The 20,907-nt window shown below is 40.7% G+C and overlaps 1 protein-coding gene across 1 annotated transcript; it reads right to left on the bottom strand.

Annotated features, from left to right (window-relative positions):
* Positions 1-1,300: 1,300 nt before the first annotated feature.
* Positions 1,301-20,620, bottom strand: SPTSSA (serine palmitoyltransferase small subunit A). Its single transcript, XM_039216558.1, has 2 exons — positions 20,454-20,620; positions 1,301-2,456 (listed from the first exon to the last, which is right to left on the bottom strand). Exons 1-2 carry the CDS (start codon positions 20,554-20,556, stop codon positions 2,353-2,355), a joined length of 207 nt encoding a protein of 68 aa, XP_039072489.1. The 5' UTR covers positions 20,557-20,620; the 3' UTR covers positions 1,301-2,352.
* Positions 20,621-20,907: the final 287 nt, after the last annotated feature.

Below are 20,907 nucleotides of genomic sequence, written 5' to 3'. Positions count from 1 at the left end.
CTTGACCCTCCTTGCAAGCCAACAAGTTAGTCTGGCAAGGTTTTGTGGGTCCTGGCAGAAGACTTGAGATCCTAGGGCTGGGCACAAAAGACTATATTACTCACAGCAATAGCCAAAGTATCATTGTCTTGCTCTGGCTCCCAAGTTCCAACTCCAAAAGGACAATGAAAGGAAGGGCCAGGTTATACGTCTACACGCAGAGGGCTGCTTTAAAGGGAGGAACCCTGAACAGAGGGAACTCAAATCTTTCTTTCATAGTGTCCTTTGCTCCAGAAAGAGACACTATCTTCTAAGGCTCTAAGTAATTTTTCCTTTGTTCCAGAGGAAGACATTTCATCTCTTCCATCTTCTCCCTGTCATACGAGCGTCCTTGAAAAATATTCCAGAATAAAGGCAGTCAGTACCTCTGCCTGGAAGACATATAGAAATGTAGGAAACTCCTGGAGAACTAATAAGTACCTTCTTGTAAACAAAGTAGAACGATTTCCCAATTCATTATTTACTAACAAACAGACCAGACTTGCTTCAGGTGGTGGAGAGAATGCTTCCCTGATTACCTCTCACTGGACCTGTTCCTATTTCTCTTTCTGGCTCACTTCAAGATTCTCTGTAAAGCTAAACTTCTCTTTCTTCTATCTCACAGGCCACTGTAGTTACATAAATCGTAATAATCATCAGCTACACAACAGCAATTTAATGCACTTTGAGGAGACCAAGGATGCATTAAAGATTCCTGAGTAGAGGGCTGGGATAAGTCATCTGTATACCCATCTAAACGAGTGATTCAACTTTTCCTGTCTTCAAGTCACCAGAGATACAGATATTAGACATCCACTTGTCAACGGTTCTTCACTGGGTGTTGATGGGAGAAAGCCAAATTTGAGCATTAATTGAACAAATCCAAAGTTAAATCCTCATATTCATCAATTTGAGACAGTATGAATACTGAAACTAAATAATTACATATTACCTTCACTACCCTATTTAACAGTGATGATATAAATGGACTCTTTGAAAACACTAAACTTTTATCTATTCCTCCATACCTCTAGGCTAAGAAAACACTTCAAAAGTCAAGTCTTTAAAATGGAGAGCCAAAAATACTTACATTTTTTAAAAATTGCAACACTATTATGGGAGGCATGTTAGAATGTCTAGTATTTTTCAATTACCATTACTTTTATGTTAAGAAACACTGTAAGATGTATTTACTGCTTACTTGTCCACAACAATCAATTCCGAAATATAAATACTAGACCAATATTTAACATTCAGGAGGGAAATATATTGCTACATCGGCTGATTTTTCTTTGAATTTAATGAGTTTACATCAAAAAATCAGGTAGTTGTTTTACATTTAAGGAATAAAAATCTTTAAAAAAAAATACAAAGAGTGAAAGGATTTTAACCAAGTTTACATTTCTTTTTGCTATAGTTTTTAACAATTCATCTCATCATATCTTATTGCAATGTGCAAATGCATTTGCAGCACCCAGTACAATCATGAAACAAAATTTAAGGAAGTACATTGTCAATAATAACCCTCAGAGGAAACTGATTTACTTTCTGCTAAAAACTCTCTGGTATATAAGCATTACATAATAATGCCATTAATGCTATTTAATGCTTTTGTCACAAGAATCATCACCAAAGTTTTCTGGAAATGAGTCCACATAAAAATTAAATATGGTGAAATGCTCCTTATTTTAACTTTAGCAAGATCTTTCTTTTTCATTATTAAGAAATACTTTAATGTTTCTAAAGCAAAAGCTGTGAAGAGTAGAGTCTAGATAGCTAAAACTGTACTCCTGAGTTCAAACTTACAGATTAAGTCTTTTGTAAATAGTTCTCAATAAAATATCCTCCCTCCCCATCCCCCTGCCCCAAATCTTGTATTGTTTCTTACAAAACTTTGGTCAAGAGTAGAAATATATCCAGGCAGATGTATATGCCATACAATAGCAAGAACAGTAAAGCCCAACTAATGACTTTGGGTTTTAGAAAAGAAGGCAATTAAAATGTACTCAAAGTTACATTAAGAAAAGCTTCCACGGGGTAATATTGAAACAGTCACAAAGGTTAAGAAAATACTGATATCAAAGTACAAATGACTACAATGTTAAAATACACAAAAACTACTATACAAGAGCCTCTTTTAAAATTAAAAATAAAGAACACAACACATGAGTCAGGATTATTTTCCTGTTCTACTCATGAATTTTAGTCTTTATATTCATAGGGTTGGTTATGTTGACATCTGGTAGAGTTTCTTAGGACATCTGATGAAGTTTCAGCCCAACTTCAGAGGATGGATCTTCCCCAAGGAACCGCTCAATTCTGGTCACATCTCGGTCATTGTACAATTTCAAAGTAGTGCAAGATCGCCATGATGTGCTGAGGCATGAAGACGTATCCTGTGTACAAAGCCATCCCCACGATGGAAACCAGCATGGAATCTGAGTTGTAGTTAAGGAAACAATTTACTTCTTCTTAATTTATTCAAAAGTAAATTCCACAAGTTTTCACCTGTTTTATGTTGAAGTACCTATTTACTCACTTAATGCTTTCTCATATATGTGAAGAACCAACCATGCTAGCCACTAATATCAACAGCGCCTGGCACTATTCTAGTTTTGTAGCTCACTTCATCTTCACTGTCACCTTCCAAGGTAGGTACTGCTATTCCCATTATGCTTCAAAACATCAGACTGCTTCAAATGAAGCAGAAAGTGACACTGTTCAACCTAAGAAACAGAAAAAAGAATTAAGTGGTATTTCATGACTTCAAAAGGTCTACCAACTTCAGTGATAAGAATGTCTGATCCAAGAATTTTAGAATTATTTAGACTATTTGGCTAAAAGTGCTGGTCTGAGCGCCTCAGCTAAGATCAATCATATACCCAGCAACACATAAGCTGACAGAACCAGCTACCGTTAAACATTTATTATCATTATCACTCAACTTTGCAACATCCTAAAAGTCATCTTGATAACCGAAATAAGTATCTGTACCGTGTTCCTTTCTCCTCATTCCAAAGGCACTGAAACAGTATACATGCCAATCAACAAGGGGCCGTCCTCTTGGACCACACAAAATACTGCTAACAAAAATTATGTCAAATCTAAGGGCTTTTTGCTTTGCTCTCACTTAATCATGTTAAAAGGAATAACCGCTTCTGAACTGGGACCACATTTTATGAATTCATTCATTCATATTCTCTCTCTACCCTGCCCCCACTCCTGTCTTTCATACCTTTCAGTTCTACATAATAGTAGGTCTATAATACCTTACCTTCTTGCACGAAAAGATAGGGTTTAAATAAACAAGTGCTTACCTACCAACCAATATTTGTTTAACAGTTCAATTGACAAACCTCTTTTATATATTATCTTGCTTGCTTTAATAGCTTTCATGTCAAATGTTTATCATGACTGTTACTCATCAGAGCCTGACAAAACACTGAGTGACTTGTCCAGGGCCCTACAAGAAGCTGTCTTTTGGGGCACCCGATGGCTCAGTCAATTCAGCATCCGACTTTGGCTCAGATCACGATCTCACAGTTTGTGAGTTCAAGCCCCACGTTGGGCTCTGTGCTGACAGCTCAGAGCCTGGAGCCTGCTTCATATTCTGTATCTCCCTCTTTCTTTGTCCCTCCCCCAATTGCACTCTTGTCTCTGAAAAACTGAACATTTTTTTAAAAAAATTTTTTAAAGCTGTGTTTTGAGCCAGAGCACAAACTGACGCTATCTGACTCAAGCCCTAAATTCATTCTCCTCATCCAGTAAACGTGGATGGAGGTCTCCCATAATCATTTTTTAAATTTACTTTTTAGCCTCCCTTAATCTAGTTCTTTCTTAAACTACCACTTTCTATGTATCCTTTAATTTCTTTTAAAAAATTCTTAATGGTGTGCCTGGGTGGCTCAGTTGGTTAAGCGGCCGACTTCGGTTCACATCATAATCTCACGGTTTGTGGGTTGGAGCCCCGCGCCGGTCTCTGTGCTGACTGCCAGCTCAGAGACTGGAGCCTGTTTCAGATTCTGTATCTCCCTCTCTCTCTGACCCTCCCCTGTTCATGCTGTCTCTCTCTTTCTCTCAGAAATAAATAAAAAACATTAAAAAAATTTTTTTTAAATCCTTACTGCTTTCTTTTTTTTTTTTTATTTCTAGGAGGGAGAGAGAGAGAGAGAGACAGCGTGAGCAGGGGAGGGTCAGAGAGAGAGGGAGTCACAGACTGAAACAGGCTCCAGGCTCCGAGCTGGCAGTCAGCACAGAGCCCGACGCGGGGCTCGAACCCACGAACCGCGGGATCATGACCTAAGCGAAAGTCGGACGCTCAACCGACTAAGCCACCCAGGCGCCCCATAAATCCTTACTGCTTTCATATCACTCGACAACCATCTAAATTCTACCCATCACCCACACAACCACATAAATTCTACCCCTGCAGGCTACTGACACTGTTCTCAGGTCACCAATGGCCGCCTACCAAATCCAATGGCTATTTGAATGGGCAGTTTCAGTCCTTCCTCTTCAAAACTCTTCCTGCTCTAAGGTACTTTTCTCTAGGACTCTCCTCACATCTCTCTCACCATTTTCCTGTGTCACTGGCTCTTTTTCCCTATCTGTCCCTCATATGTAAGATAATTAGAAAAATAAATTAAATAAATAAATAATAAAAAACAAACAAAAAGATAAAGTGAATTTTGTTCCCAAACATTCACCCCACTGCTCCCCTTAGTATGACACTCACACTCTCTGCATGGGCCTAACCCTTCCCATCGCCAGCCCCGACTGCTCTTAGACACTTAGAAAACCCAACTCTTTGGGGCGCCTGGGTGGCTCAGGTGGTTAGCTGTCCGACCCTTGATTTTGGCTCCGGTCATGATCTCATGGTTCCTGGGATCAAGCTCCACATACAGTTCTGTGCTGATAGCGCAGAGCTTGCTTGGGATTATCTCTCCCTCTCTGTCCCTACCCCACTCACAGGGGTTCATGAGGGAGAGGGAGAGGGAGAGGGAGATCATGACCTGAGCCAAAGTCGGGCTCTGTGCTGTCAGCTCACACAGGCTTCCCAATAGGACAACACTTGTAACTGTAAGCCAAAACATCCAAGGACCTTTCCAACCTAGTCCAAAGTATGGGTTGGAACCCATAGCAGCAGACAGAAATTGAGAGATTGGGTCAGGGATTCTTCTACAAGTTATTCTTGAGGGAGTTTTAGCAAAAAAAGGAGTGAGTAGAGCAGAAGAGAAAAGGGAGGAAAAGTTAAGTAGGTTCAGGGGCTCAGCTCCCATAGGACGCTCTGGAGCCTGAATTATACCACATGTTGGTTTTGCTTTGAGGCGAGAGGACTGGCTTTTTGTGTCCCTTTATCTGTCAATCATTGGCTGCAGAACTGGGTGAGAAAAACCCACCTGGGTAAGACAGCTGCTGTGGCCAAGGCCAATATTCTGAAGAATGGGACAGACAGATAGAATGAGCAGACAAGAGAGGAGCGATGCATCAGCAAGTGGAGGGGGTTGAGGTGAAGACCAAGAACACCACCTACTATACTACTTTTCCCTTGTACTTCCAACACTCCAAATAATTCCCGACAAACATGTCCTGCTCACAGCCATATTACGTGAGTCTTGGAAAACAATGCTCTATATTTTCATACTGCTCTGCTTCTGCTTATGATTCAATCATAACAGGAGTGAGGATAATAGTAGTAATAGCGGCTTTCATTCTGTGAATGTCTAGTGTGTGCCCAACACTGTGTTAAAATACTCCCGCAAGTTCAAATAACCCTGAATCTCAAAATCAGAGGAAGCAATGGGCCCAATTCCAACACACAAAAATCTGTGTTCGTAACCACGATGCATACCTTCGTATATATGAAAAATCCTCTTCCTTCTAGTCAAACCCAATAAATTCTTAGAGTTCGCGTAGTTAGCGCTCACAGGAGGCCTTCTCTAGCGTTCATATGTTTCCCATTCTTAGTCCCCACCTCCTGGCCCTACTGCTCATAAATCTCTTTATTCATATAATTCAGCACTTCTCACTTGACATAACCTCTTTTTTTCAACGTATTTATCTCATCCAGATTATCAACTCCTTGAGCACAGGAACAATGTCTTATTATTTCTGTATCTCCCAACATAACACATGTCAATAAATATTGGATGAATAATGAAATCACTCAAGAAATATCATTCGATTCTAGATTCATTGTGGTGCTTTCTACACATTCCACACATTACTATGATGAAAAACTTTATGGTGACTACAGAAAAAAATAAAAGTCCATTTCTAAGCAGTACTGTATTTTCAAAGTGTTTTTTTTAGATTTTTTTTTTTACAGCTTTTATTTAAGTATACATACCAAATAAAGGAAATGGTACAGTAAAGACCTTCAGGTCACTGGTTCAAATTCAGTCAAGTAGGAAATGATTACTAAAAACAGTCATTTGAATGATTATATTACATACTCTTTATATTATAAATCTAATTATAATTATTTAATTTAGTATGGAGACTATATCGGTTAAGAAGCATGTATAAACTACCTTAACAGATTACTCTAAGATAAGAATCTGAAACTTAAACTCTATTTGTGAACACTAAAGTGTCAAAATTTTAAATTATTCTATGCATATAAATACATGTTTTGTGGGGCACCTGGATGGCTCAGTCGGTTAAGTCTCCAACTTCAGCTCAGGTCATGATCTCGCAGTTCGTGAGTTTGAGCCCCCCCATCAGGCTCTGCTGACAGTGCAGATCCTGCTCAAATCCTGTCCCCCTTTCTCTCTGTCCCTCCCCCTCTCGTGCTCTCGCTCTCTCTCAAATTTTATGTATTGCAAGTGAAATAAGAACTTATCAAACTTGATGGGGCGCCTGGGTGGCTTAGTCGGTTAAGCGTCCGACTTTCGCTTAGGTCATGATCTCGCAGTTCGTGGGTTCGAGCCCCGCGTCGGGCTCCGTGCTGACTGCCAGCTCAGAGCCTGGAGCCTGTTTCAGCCTGTGACTCCCTCTCTCTTTGACCCTCCCCTGCTCACGCTGTCTCTCTCTCTCTCCTAAAAATAAATAAAACATTAAAAAAAAATTTTTAAAAATGTCTAAAAAAAAAAAAAAAGGAACTTATCAAACTTGAAAAGGTTTTCTGCCTGATTAAAACATAAGATACTAGAATTCATGACTGTATATATAGCATTATGCTGTGATGCATATACATATGGAGGAAAAGCAGTGGGAAACAAATGATGATTACATATGCTAAATTCAGGATGGTTACTTGGTGAGGTGAAATGGGGAGAGGAAGAAGGGAGAAGCAACTTAGAAGGGGAATAAATGAAGCTTCAAATGTATGAGTAATGTTTTTCTTCACCTACTTGGTACTATATGCACATTCACTATATTATTCTTTATAGAGTATGCCTGAAGAGTCAATTACTTTTCTAAATAAGAACTGTAAAGGAAAATGAAGCTACGTATAGTACTGGACTAAAAACTCTTGCGTGTGAAGGATTTGTCTCCCTTACAAAATATGAGTTAGACTTCACTGGGTCTACTTTGTTACTAGGAAATAAATTGAAAGTCTTAGCTCTCAGAAACAATTCTCAATTCTGGCCAAGATCAACAGAAAAGTACTGAAAGTCACTTGAGCCTAGATGCAAAAATGCCAATTGATAAGCTGCTCAAAGAATTACTTAATAAAAAAAAAACCTTAACCTAACCTTTCGTTCATAGCCACTTATTAAATTTAACTTTTATCCTGTGTCTCCCCCAAAAAATGTTTCTATATTCTGAGCCTATTTCTAATTATTTCCAGCATCACAGTAACTAAATAAGCTTCAAGAGTTAAGTTTTTTATATAATCAAATGTCAAAATTATTCCCAAAATTTATCTTAAAGCTCTTAAATGTAAAATATTTAAAACCAACTTAACTAAACAATGGCTATACAACTCACACTAGGCGAGTAAGTAGACAACAGGACCATGAGGAACTTCTACATCCCTTAATAATCACCTTGCAAAAAAGTGCAGAAAGAAGGCCCCTTTTATGAGTAGCTTTCTACAAATGCCAATTTAAGCAATGCATTTGAAATAGGACCAGTGTAACTGAGTTGAATATTCCCTGAGACTATGCTCGACACCATTTAAAATGGTAGTTTTACTGATGCACTGGTTTTATTGTGACATTTGCAAAGTTAGGGAATGTGTGAGGTTCATCTCGTTAGAAGTGTCCTCACAGAGTACATTACCTATAATTTGCTATCTGGTATTTGATAGGATTTCTCAATCCATTGCTTTCTTTAATACACCTCTTAAAGTTTAAAGTATACTCCACATACTGTAAAGTACAAAAAAATGAGTTCTGGAAACACCAGGACACTGGAGGAAACCTAGGTTTGAGCTGTGACTCTGCCAACTTCTGATTGTGTCAAAAACTCTCTGATTACCAGTCTCCTTATCTATAAAATAAGGACACATCACCTACATTTCAGGGTTCACATGAGAATTTTGAATCAAATCTATTCTGCAAACAAAAGGCAATATAAACCTTATTAATACGATTATTTGAGGGGCATTTGGGTGGCTCAGTTAGTTAAGCATCCGACTTAGGCTCAGGTCATGACTCACGGTTTTTGAGTTTGAGCCCTGCATCAGGCTCTATGCTGACAGCTCAATGCCTAAAGCCTGTTTCAGATTCTTTGTCTCCCTCTCTTTCCACCCCTCCCCCACTCACACTGTGTCTCTCTCTCCCTCTCTCTCAAAAATAAAGATTAAAAAAAATTTTTTTAAACCTACTGTTTGAGGGCTTAGACATTTAACATCATGACTCAGACAATGTTTGGGAATTGCCTGAGGTCACCCTCCTACTAATTTGTTATTAATTTACAGTACAATTCTGGGACATCACAATCCCTCTGGAATGGAGTTTCTTCTCCATAAAGTGAGGCCACTTCCTGCATTAACATCTTAGGATCTCACTTGCATGGAGCAGGCACTCAACCACCCTTAATGTAATCTTGTTTCACATACACAGAAAAAATGTAAATCATCAATGTTTTGTAACACATACATTGGAAGGCAATACTCAAAATGACAGAATCTTTCTATCTACCAAACCCTTACTGTTGTCTGAATAATATACATACCAGTAGCAGTACCCAAGGTAACTGGGTTGACATTCTAGAGGGGGCTATATGATTCAAGAAGTATAGAATAAAGCTAGCAAAATCTAGAATATAACCAAAAAAACCTCAAAAACTAAAAAAAAAAAAAGCTTTGTGTGTTCTTAACTGCATCTACCACTGAATTGTGTTTAAGAGCAAGAGCATGACAGCTCAGCTGCTCCTTTGCTTGCAGCTGTAGTGTATTGCTAAAGCAGGTACTTCATAAATCATTCAAGAACTGAGCAGATAATGTGCCAGGATATGTGCAGGCGCTGAAGATAAATGTTTGTTCAAGGACTGAATGAACAACCAGAGGTTATTTATAACCCGAATATAACATAAATATTTTATGGGTTCAGTGGATTTAAAAGCAAACAGAAGTGAGACCATATAGCTGCAAGGTGTCTGCTGTTTCTTTAACAGAGATCCCTACCTAATCATCAGCTGATAAGTTTCCAGCTAGAGAGGAAAAATAAAGATTTTCTTTTGCCCATAAGGGCCACACCCAACCCTTTTCCCAAAGACTAAAAAAAAAAAAAAAAAAAAAACCTGGTAACAAAGAGAGGAAATGCTTTAAAGATAAGTAGAGTACATCAGAGGCAAGACCACAGCAATTAACACTTTCTGTCCCAACCAGTAACTGCACCACCACTGCCTACCTTAGTAACCTATTCACAAGACTTTGGAGAAATCAAAAGTGGTTTCTCCTTGGGAAAAAGCCACGGACCTCTGTTCCAGCAGGTACAACTCCTACCTCTTCACTAATCTAAATAATTTCAATGCATTGATTCTTGCCATTTGCAACATGGATAGAGCTAGAGTATAATGCCCAAGAGAAATAAGCCAATCAGAGAAAGACACATACCGCATGATTGCATTCATATGTACAATTTAAGAAACAAAACAAACGAGCAGAGGAGAGAAACAAACAAAGTAGAGTGAAACAAACAAAAAAAGAGACTCTTAACTATAGAGAACCACTGATGGTCAGTCAAGAGGAGTTGGGTGGGAGGATGAGAGAAGTAGGTGATGGGGATTAAGAGCACACTTATCATGATGAGCACTGAGTAATATACAGAATTATTGAATCACTGTATTGTACACCCAAAACTCATATAACACTGCCTATTAACTATACTCAAATCAAAATTAAAAATTAATTTTAAAAAACCTATAAATAATAAGTGTACTTTTACAAAACATATCAACTATCTCTTGATACTTTTCTGGTTACCTTAAAATAAAAGCAAGTAGAAGATACTGATACTCTTACAGTCCTGTGTATGTTAGTCAATTTGATATTCATGGATCATATTAAAGGACTTCACATTTGCATCAGAAGATAATATTTAGCAAGCAAAACACATTCTCTGAACTTTCTGTAGTGTGATTACACCAAAGGATGGACATTGATTTTAGAAACTACAACGTGAAGACAAACTCTTTAAAAACTAAACAAACAAAGAAGCATGCTGCTGAAACCAGCAATGACCATGTTCAACCCTGAACTGAAGTCCTGGAAATGGTTTGCAGCTCTGAGCCCAGAGACACCCAGGCTATGTATCCTGTGCACCTTTATAATTAAAGCTTCTGTTAATTTCATGCAGATTTGAAGTCCCAGGATCGCGGGGACAGACACTCCCCATCTGCTCTGAAATATAACCTGCTGTGACACATTCCTGGAACATCAGCTAGTTCACACATGACTAGCAACATGGGAGCTGCATTGTTTCATACAAGATTTTTGATAAATTAGGGGAGCCATATTAGTGGGAGAAGAATTATAACCTTCAGCAAGAAACATCCTTTAACTTAGCTGCTGCACAGACAGGAATCCTTTGAGTCCTATTTTAAGAAAATTAAAGTTCATATCTGTACCCAGGCTCCCTGTACAGAAAGGCACAGCTTCAGGCTAGCACAATTCTTAGCTAGTGGCAGGTTGAACTGACTCCTGTACCTCTTCAATGGTAGCCCACACTATGCTACTTAGCATTTCGAGTCAGTTCTGGCCATGCATTTTTAATGTCCTCTGAGGAAGCCACCAGCCTGCCTACTTGGGCTATCCAAGTTATCCCTCCAAGATGCCAATTATTGTTTTAGTTAGTGCTTGCTTACTAAGTTGTATGGATTTTGAGTGGTCTGCTCTAGTACTATTCTCTCATAAACCCTATAATTTGGGGATTGTTTTCAGGAACACCTGACATGTGATGGCCAAAATTATTTTATTAGTAGTAATTCTACTATTTTTAAATGTTTTATTTCTTTTGAGAGAGAGAGACAGAGAGAGTATGAGTGCAGGACGGGCAGAGAGAGAGGGAGACATAGACTCTAAAGCAGGCTCTAGGCTCTGAGCTGTCAGCACAGAGCCGGACATGGGGCTTGAACCCAAGAGCAGTGAGATAATGACCTGGGCCGAAGTCAGACGCTCAAGTGACTGAAAATTAGAAAAGTAATTCTACTTCTCATAGCATGGTAAACACTATCATTTCATAACTACTATTTTTTAAGTGTTCCAATTTATGAAAAGTATATATGCTCTATTAAGTAGATCTTCCAGAACATACAGTTTTAACTATTAAATTTGAGCATTGGTTTTTTTGTTGTTTTTTCACAAAAGAATCCATCTTATCTTTGCTCTTAAGTACTATAAATGTTAAAGCCTAGGAGGTGCATCACAAAGTCTTTTAGAATCTGTAGTGGATGAGATGCCTGGCCGGCTCAGTCTGTAGAGCATGTGATTTGATCTCAGGGTCCTAAGTTCGTGTGTGTACACACACACACACACACACACACACACACACACACACACAGTTCTTGTGTAATACAGTTTTATTCATCTTTCACCTTCCCTGAGAACTACTAAAGAAAAAATTGTAATATCCAAAGGAGTACAGATAAGGGATATTCTAACATTTTCACTGAGCCAAGGAAACATCAAGGCAGGGTAAAACAGGCCAGAGCAGCTGCCTTTGAACTAAAGCACAGGAGCCTTGGAGATATAAGAAGCCTTTCCAGGGGGTTAGGATCTGTTAAGGCGCAGGGTTTACACATCTGCAGGTGCCACTGTACTGTCTCCTAAAGCTGATCTGAGCATTATCCTGATCTCCTTCCCACCACCCTTTACAACTTCATTTCTACCATTTTACTTCCTGAATCCTACAATTCTGCATTTCCCTGGGGTATAAAGTAACTCTGGGGACAGCAAACAAAGGAATAGTAACTAACTTGAGCTATACTTTTTTCCAACTCCTGGCACAGCTACAATCTTCATCAATCTCTCCATTTAATAATTTAAATTCAGAATTGACAGTGTTCCAGCCTGGGCCTGACAGAATGGCTCCTACAAAGGATGGTGAGAGGAAGGGCCTTTCTGCCATCGACGAGGTAGTGACCAGAGAATACAATGTCAGCACTTAAAAGGGCACCCATGGAATGGGGTTCAAGAAGTGTGCCAAGTCTAGAAAGTTGCCCTGAAGAAGACGGGAAATCCAGAGGTGGATGCGGGTCCCCACAGAGCTGTGTGAGTCCGAGGAATGAGGAGTGTCCCGCAGCATACCCGTGCGGTTGTCCAGAAAACACAAGGATGGAGATTCGCCAAATGAGCATTAGTACACTGGTTATCTATGTACCTGTCACCACTTTGAAACATCTACAATCAATATGGATGAGAACTATCCACTGATTGTCAAATAAAGTCATAAAGTTAAAAAAAAAAAAAAAGGTCAGAGAAGAGTAAAAGTATTTATGTAACAATTACTTGAGCAGAAAAATGGTACTGAGCTTTTTCTGACAGAAATTAAGGTTGATTTTGCCTATTTAGCTTCACAAGGAGGACTGGTTTTGCCAAAGAGGTTATGAGAGAGACATTTTCTATGAATTGTACAAGAGAAAATACAGTTTCAAGGTTTTAACAAAAAAATATACAATCATAGGGGCACCTGCGTGACTCAGTCAGTTAAGCGTCTGACTCATGATTTGGGCTCAAGTCATGATCCCAGGGATGTGGGATAGAGCCCCACATCAGGTTTCACGCTGAGCACGGAGCTTGCTTAGGATTCTCTCTGTCCCTCTGCACCTCCCCCATTTACACTTTCCCTCTAACACACACACACACACACACACACACACACAATAATAAAATACATATGTGAAAAGCAAGGAATTAAGTCCATTGTAACTGTTTAAATTTACTATGGAATATAAATGTTTTCAAATGTCAACTTAAATGAGCAAGATAATACCCATTACAACATGCTTTTTGTTCTTATAGGGGCTACACAAACAGAAAGCCTAAATACCACTGGGGTGGAGGCCTGAAGTATTAATTTATCAGTTAAAATTATTCTCACCTCTGCTTCCTCCTCTTCAGCTCTCCCTTGTAACAGAAAGCTGCATTCATTTCTACAAAAGGAAGCTCAAAAGAAAATGCATGAAATATAAAAGACTGAAGATTGCTGGGAAGAAATTTTTTTTCTCCGTAAGTCTGAAGGCAATGTTCAGACTATTTCAACATTATTCTGAAATCAAATTTTGTTTAAAAATACCTTGATAAATCTTTCTAAAAGGCACTGATTTACTAAATATCTTTCTAGAAGTAACTTTCTCTGACTTTAAGAATTTTGCCTAGAAGCATCTTGGTGGCTCAGTTGGTTAAGCATCTGACTTTGGCTCAAGTCATGATCTCTTGGTTCATGAGTTCAAGCCCCAAATTGGTCTCTCTGCTGTCAGCACAGAACCTGCTTCGGACCCTCTGTCCCCCTCTCACTCTGTGCCCCTTCCTTGCTCATGCTCTTTCTCTCTCTCAAAAACAAAGAAACATTAAAAATATTTGTTTTTGCCTAATCATCAAACCACATGCTGATTTTTACTGGAACTCTAGTTAAAGTATCAAAGGATTCTGTACATACAAACATTTTCTTCAAAAGAGGCACTCATTGAGAAGAAAATTCTAGTAGAAGGCTCTGGTGAACTCGGGTTTTAATGATAATCCCCTCTACTGAATAGCTCAGAGGAAGCTCTGCCAAAGACAGACCGTGATCTAAAGTTCCCCTCTGGCCAAAATATAGGGGTTTTCTTGGTCAATTTTGTTTTGTTTGTTGTGTTTATTTATAAAAACATGTTACACAGCAAATACACAGAAAGAGATACTAACCTAGTTACCAGTGCCTCCAAAAATGGCATGGAAACTTTACTCCTCAAACACCTCTCCATTGGCTTATAAAAACCCTGATTTCACCAAACCAGGCACTATTAGAAATGGCTCAAGTGCATTTTCCAGGTTTTCACAGAATACCTCAGGAGAGAGACACAGGCAACTGGTGACGTGGGCTGTCCTGAGGTGGCTATGTGCAAAGCAAAGAAGACCACCTACCTTTTTGGTGCCTTTTGACTTCTGAACCATGAGGGTGTATATCTATTTTTATTTACCATTTAAAAATTCATATTCTAGACTCAAATACTTTGAGATGCAAAGAAAATTTCTTCTCAATTCTAGGTGTTAGCATTTAAGGATACAGCAAAACTCTGTGAAAATAAATTAACTTACTGCTATTGACATAGTACACACCTTAAAATTTTGAATGCTCTTTTTCATTATCATGCAAAGCCTACCTCAATCCAAAATACCTACCTATCTTTGCTTCTACCCCTTGCCTCCTCTCACCACCCTTAATCTTGCCCAAACCCTGCAACTATTAAACAAAACCTTTTCAAACTTAGATTGGGTCACTCCTCTCAAAAACCTTCTATGAGCATCTATTTCAACTAAGATTAAAAGCCAAAATCCTTACTATGACCACCAGGATGTCCACGGACTCTGCCCTCTCCCCCGTGGTCACTCGGCTTCAGCCACACCTGCCTGGGTGATGGCGTGCATACATGCCACGCAGGCTCTGGACTCAGGGACCTGCCCTGGCTGTTCCCCTGCCACCTATGCTCTTTCCTTAGATTTCTACCCTCTAACTCCATCACTTCCTTTATGCTTTTACTCAAATACTGCTTCTCAGGGAAGCCTCCCCTGATACCCTCTTTAGAAACGATGACTCCATCCCGTCTGCACATTTCTCTTATCCCACTGACCTACTTCTCTGTCTTCCACAACACTTACCACCTAGCATACTCTGTAATTCAATTATAAACATTCCACAAGGACAGGGGTCTTTGTCTCATCTGCTCGGATGTATCACCAGCACCTAACCAGCATCCGGTACAAGATGTGCACGCAGAAGCATCTGGTGAATTAACAAATGGCCCTAATCTGCTTTCTCAACTTAATGTCCCACTTCTGCCTTAAAGAATCCCTGCTCCAGTCAGTCTGGCACCCCAGCACACCTCTGCACCCCAGGTTACACCTTCTTCCCATCTTGGGGGGGAGGGGGGGGCGCGGAGAAAACAAAACACCAAAGCACTCAACTACCTCCCTGAAAGTTCTCTGAGCACTCTCAGTTCCCGCGTTCTTCCTGCCCTGCTTCCCAAGGCACGTTTTGCCCAGCTCACTCTACTGCAATGACCCCAGGGTGGACCCATCTGAGAACACGTGTAAATCCTAATTTTTCCTAAGACTTGGCTCTAATTTCCTTGGAGACATCAAGTCCATCTTCTTGGAAACTCACAGAACTTGGTACATGAATAATGAGGTTTGGAAAAAAAATGGTTCTAGGATGTATTTTTTTCCATTCAAAATGAAAAGAGCTTGGGGCGCCTGGGTGGCTTAGTCGGTTAAGTGTCCGACTTTCGCTTAGGTCATGATCTCGCGGTTTGTGGGTTCGAGCCCCGCGTCGGGCTCTGTGCTGACTGCCAGCTCAGAGCCTGGAGCCTGTTTCAGTCTGTGACTCCTTCTCTCTCTGACCCTCCCCTGCTCACGCTGTCTCTCTCTCTCTCTCCTAGAAATAAATAAAAATATTAAAAAAAAAAAAATGAAAAGAGCTTTGAGCCTCGGGCAGCCATGTATGCTTTTATGGCTTACTTTCCTAGTTTATTAAATATTAAAACATCAATGAGAAAATTGTTACTGGATTTGAGTGATTCTACTCAAAAGGTATGAGCAGGTCCCCTCATCTTGTGAACTCTTAATCCAGTGCCTAGGAGGATCTGACCATCTGACCTCCTCTCCTACTACTGGTATGTCCCTTCACTCTGCCCCAGCCGCGCCGGTCGCCTGGCTGTCTGTCAAACACAATAGACAGGCTGGTGTTTGGGGGCATTCATACTTGCTGTCCCTTCTGCCCAGAATGCTCATTCCCCTGGAATTCTCCCCCAGCTTAAATCTTTCTAAATGCCCCTCCTGACCACTCTAGCCAAAACGGAAAAACACTCTTTCCTACTTTCTTATCCTCTTTTGATTTTCTCTAGAACAGCTATAGCAATCTAATAGTCTATATTTTTCACTTATTTATTTAGTGGCATTAGAATAAATATTTTTATCTGTTGGGTCAGTCATACCCCCACCACCTAGAACTGTAACTGGCAATTAGGAAGTACTTAATTCTTGTGAAATGCAGAAGTCAGCAAACATACATATTTGACAAAGGAATACATAGAACGATGCAAATTTTGTTAACATTTGTTAAAATAAATCAAAGAAGTTCTTCCACTCTATAGCATTTTCTACTTCTTTTGATTTGAATTCTCTCCAAGAACTGAATTTTGTTCATCAGAAACAGCCAAGCTCCAAAACTACCCAAATCTGGTTTAAAACCAGATCTCTTTTACCATTCCCAAATACTCCTGCAATTCCTTTGAAATGACAGATCAATATACAAACAAATGTTTCTCAAGCACTGTGTGCCTGGCACTGGGGTTCAGAAAGTTTTTTTCTTTGAAGAAACATAGATTGTCTTTCAGGGTAAATCTAGTTCCTAACATAAACCAAAAAACTGCCCACATTTTGCTTAAAATAAACAGAAGTATAAAATGTCATGGAAACATAAGAAGCCATAGAAGGATGGCAAATATAGCTCAGTGGTTACAGAATAAAGCCCTTTTTTTTTTTAAATCTAAAAAAAAAAAAGCTAAATAACTTTTACTTACTGTTCGAGTTATTTTAACAAGGTATTTTTTATTTTCCCACACCACTCCTCAACAGCACAGTTACAATGTTACTCAGTGAGACACTACAGGGAGTGCCTCACTGGTTACCAAACTTGACTTAATTACAAAACCTGGTCTTTTCCTTTCCCACTAATGGCTGCCCAGAGGGAAAGGGGGATTTCGAAACCTGTTAAAGCTTCTACTCTGGAGATGGAGCTCCATGGATTTCAGTCCGCAGGCTCCGCTGTAGTATTCACTGTAATACTACTCTGCCCTCCTTCCATTCACTCAATTGTTACCTTCTGTTTTAATCAGGTGTCACATCCCCTTCTAGTGCACGACAGACACCTTGTCTGCACATGGAATATGTTCAAGTCTTGGTTGACAAACCAAAAGCTAATGTATCATTTCAAATATGGTAACAGAAAGCAGATGATGAGAAAATTTAAGATACGGGCCCTAGCATGGAATGATGTACAAAACGGATTTTTAAACCTTATTCTTTCAAGAACCATTCGAAGTGTGCCTGACTTGACACAGATGCATTTCCTTAAAAATATATTTAAAATTATTTTTGTGACAATGTCCTTACTCAGGTAATTTCAAAAACCCTCATATTCAACTGGGATTGACCTTCCAATTTACAACCATTAACTACCTTCGAGCTATTTCATTTGGGAGACACAGAGAAGCAAATTCAGAAGTTTAAGGATGCCCCTAGAAAAATGTATGGATTAGTTGGGGAGCCTGGGTGGCTTAGTCGGTTAAGCGTCCGACTTTCGCTTAGGTCATGATCTCGCGGTTCAAGGGTTCGAGCCCCGCGTCGGGCTCTGTGCTGACTGCCAGCTCAGAGCCTGGAGCCTATTTCAGAGTCTGTGTCTCCCTCTCTCTCTGACCCTCCCCTGCTCACGCTGTCTCTCTCTCTCTCTCTCCTAGAAATAAATAAATAAATATATTTTTTAAAAAAAGAAGTTCAGCTGGAATAATAGAGGCACAACAGCTGATAGTAATTTAAGACTGGCTTATGTCAAAAAGATTACATTTCCACCTTGGGTCAATTCAATAATGTGAACTTTGAAAGAATAGATTTTTTTAACCTTGGGTTTAAAACCATGGGTTTTATCATCAGTACCTGATGATAGTTGACTGCAGTTCTCACTAGTTTTTTTAAAAACTGAAATCACTTGGTCACAAAAAACAATGAGAAATCAAAAGCTTCAAAGGGAAAAATCTACAAGACGCACTATATTTCATTTAATGATTTACTCCGCCACCCCACCCCCCCCAAAGCTATCATCTGGTTTATTTACAGGACACTATTACTATTGCAATATAATAACAGGAAAACCTTAAAACCAGTGACATTGTAGCATGTATCCAAACAAAAGCTTTTAAGAGTAAAACCTTTGATGGACTCTGATAGTGAGCTCTACATTCTACCTCCTATTTAAAGAGTATCGATTTAATGCAACATTGTTTAAATTCACTTTTTAAAAAATGTTTATTTTGAGAAAGAGAGAGAATCTCAGGGAGGCTCCGCTGTCAGCACAGAGTCCAAGGGAGGGGGTGGGGGAGGCAGCCTGAATTTCACAAACCAGTGAGAGATCACGACCTGAGCCAAATCAAGAGCCACCCAGGCACCCCTAAATTCACTTTTAAATGGATTTTAACTGAGGGACACTTGGCTGACTCGGAAGAGAATGTGGCTCTTAATCTCAGGGTTGTGAGTTCGAGCCCCATGTTGGGTGTAGAGATTACTTAAGTAAACGCATATATAAATCTTTTTTTTTTTTTTAAAGATTTTAACTGAGTCAAGAAGTCTGTGCTTCTGTATTTTAGTATACATTTTACAGAGATGACTTGATGATCTCTAACCTATAGAACTTAGGGTTCTATCTGCAAATAAATGGTGCAGGAAAACAGAGCACACTCTACATTCAGACTTTAAATCCAAAATTATGGTTCTTAAATTCTGGAAAGCTTTAGAAAGAAACAATAATAAAAATAAATAATTTTTCTTGTAAGCAGCTTAAGAGTCCTCCAAAGTGTTGAAACAACAACAACAAAAACCCAGCTCTGATTACAATCTTATGCTAGTTCAATACCTATAAGCACACTTATTAATGCTTGGAATGACATGATCTCAGTCACTCCACCGGAATGCAACAATGCATTTGCAAAGCTATTCTGAAGCTGCTCCAAACTAAACCATATTGAAAAGGAGCCCGCGTAACATACAGAGTTGTCAAATCGCTATGTCGTATACCTAAAACTAATGGAGCATTGTGTTAACTATACTTCAATTAAAAACAGAGACCCCGTATGAAGTACACGTTATGTGAAATATTTTTTATATTGGCCCCCAAATTTCAAAAGCCACAGCTCATTATTACTATATTCTGCAAATGAAAACACAAACATCACAGACTTCAGAAAGCCTATTTACACAACCTTGCTTATTAAGTGGGATTGTTACAAAAGTTAGATGAGTTAAAATACAGGCAAGATACCACTGTTGCTTGGCTCCTAGTGACCATTCAATAGTCATTAACAAGTATTTATTAGCTATCTATGAAAACACCGTTTCAAACACGCTTTACAACTAACCACAAATTCCCTTCCGGGCTTGACTTCTGTGGACTGTGAAAACAGAAACTTAATGAATAAAACACACTTTTTAAGCTACCCATCTTGAAGACCAAAAAGGTACAACAAACTACTTTTTAAAAAACTACTGGGGTGTCACAAACACAAATTCACATGATTCTAAAAGTCTAGTAAACTGGTTAGCATTCTCACGAGGACCGAAGTCGGCTAACTCGGGGACAATTAAAGGTCAAAGGCGTCCAAAGCCAGGAGCGATCGGCTCCACTTCCACGGTCCCTGCCTCCCAAAGAAAAGGGGACTAAACCAAAGGCAGGCGCGGCCGAAGCGCAGGCGAGGACAAACCAGGTTAGACATCGCCCTAGGGGATTTCCTCCAGTAACACAACCGCTTCTACCTCGGCTCCAGCGACTCGCTGACGACCTCGGAGCAAAAGTTACAGCCCCCACCAGCCGCAGGAGCGCCGCCCTTGGGCCCCGAGACCTCCGCCCCGCGCGTCCGCAGCGAAGAGGCGAGTCCGCGCGCGCGCCGTCCCCGCAGAGCCGCCTCTCCGCCCCCCACCCCACGGCGCCAGGGCCCAGGAGGATGCCGCCCGGCTGCGCTCCCCCCACCCCCCGCACCCCCCCGCACCCTCCGCGCCCGCGGCCTGGGCAGGATACTGAACACAGTCCGCTCCCAGGGCTCCAGCATGTAGAGTGCCGTGACCAGCAGATACTGGTAGTAGAACCAGGACATTTGCTTCCAGGCCCGCGCCAGCGCCATCCCCGCCACGCGCCTTCCTCGTTGAAGCCGAACGTCAGTCTGTCCGGCCGGCCTCCGGTTAGCGTCCTACAGCACCCGGCCGCCCGCCACCGCGAGCCTATTGGCCCGACCGGCCGGGCGCGTCACCCGCTGGCACGCCCAGCCCCGCGCGCGCCCGGGCCGCCGACGGCGAGCCCCGCCCGGCCGGCGCTCATTGGCCCAGCCGTGGCCACGCGTCGGCCCGCTCCCTCCCCGGCTTCCCCCGTCTCCTCTCCCGGCCGCGCCCACGCCGAGCAGGAGGCACCCCTCCCCACCCCCGCCCCGCGAGAGCGCCCCGCCGCGCGCCGCCTGCCGCGCCCTACCCCGCCCCGC

This window comes from Hyaena hyaena, unplaced genomic scaffold, assembly GCF_003009895.1.
Source record: "Hyaena hyaena isolate Hyena2069 unplaced genomic scaffold, ASM300989v1 scaffold_639, whole genome shotgun sequence".
Lineage (NCBI taxonomy): Eukaryota > Metazoa > Chordata > Mammalia > Carnivora > Hyaenidae > Hyaena > Hyaena hyaena.
Note: the sequence above shows the minus strand (reverse complement) of the source record. Positions and strands in the feature narration are given on the sequence as shown.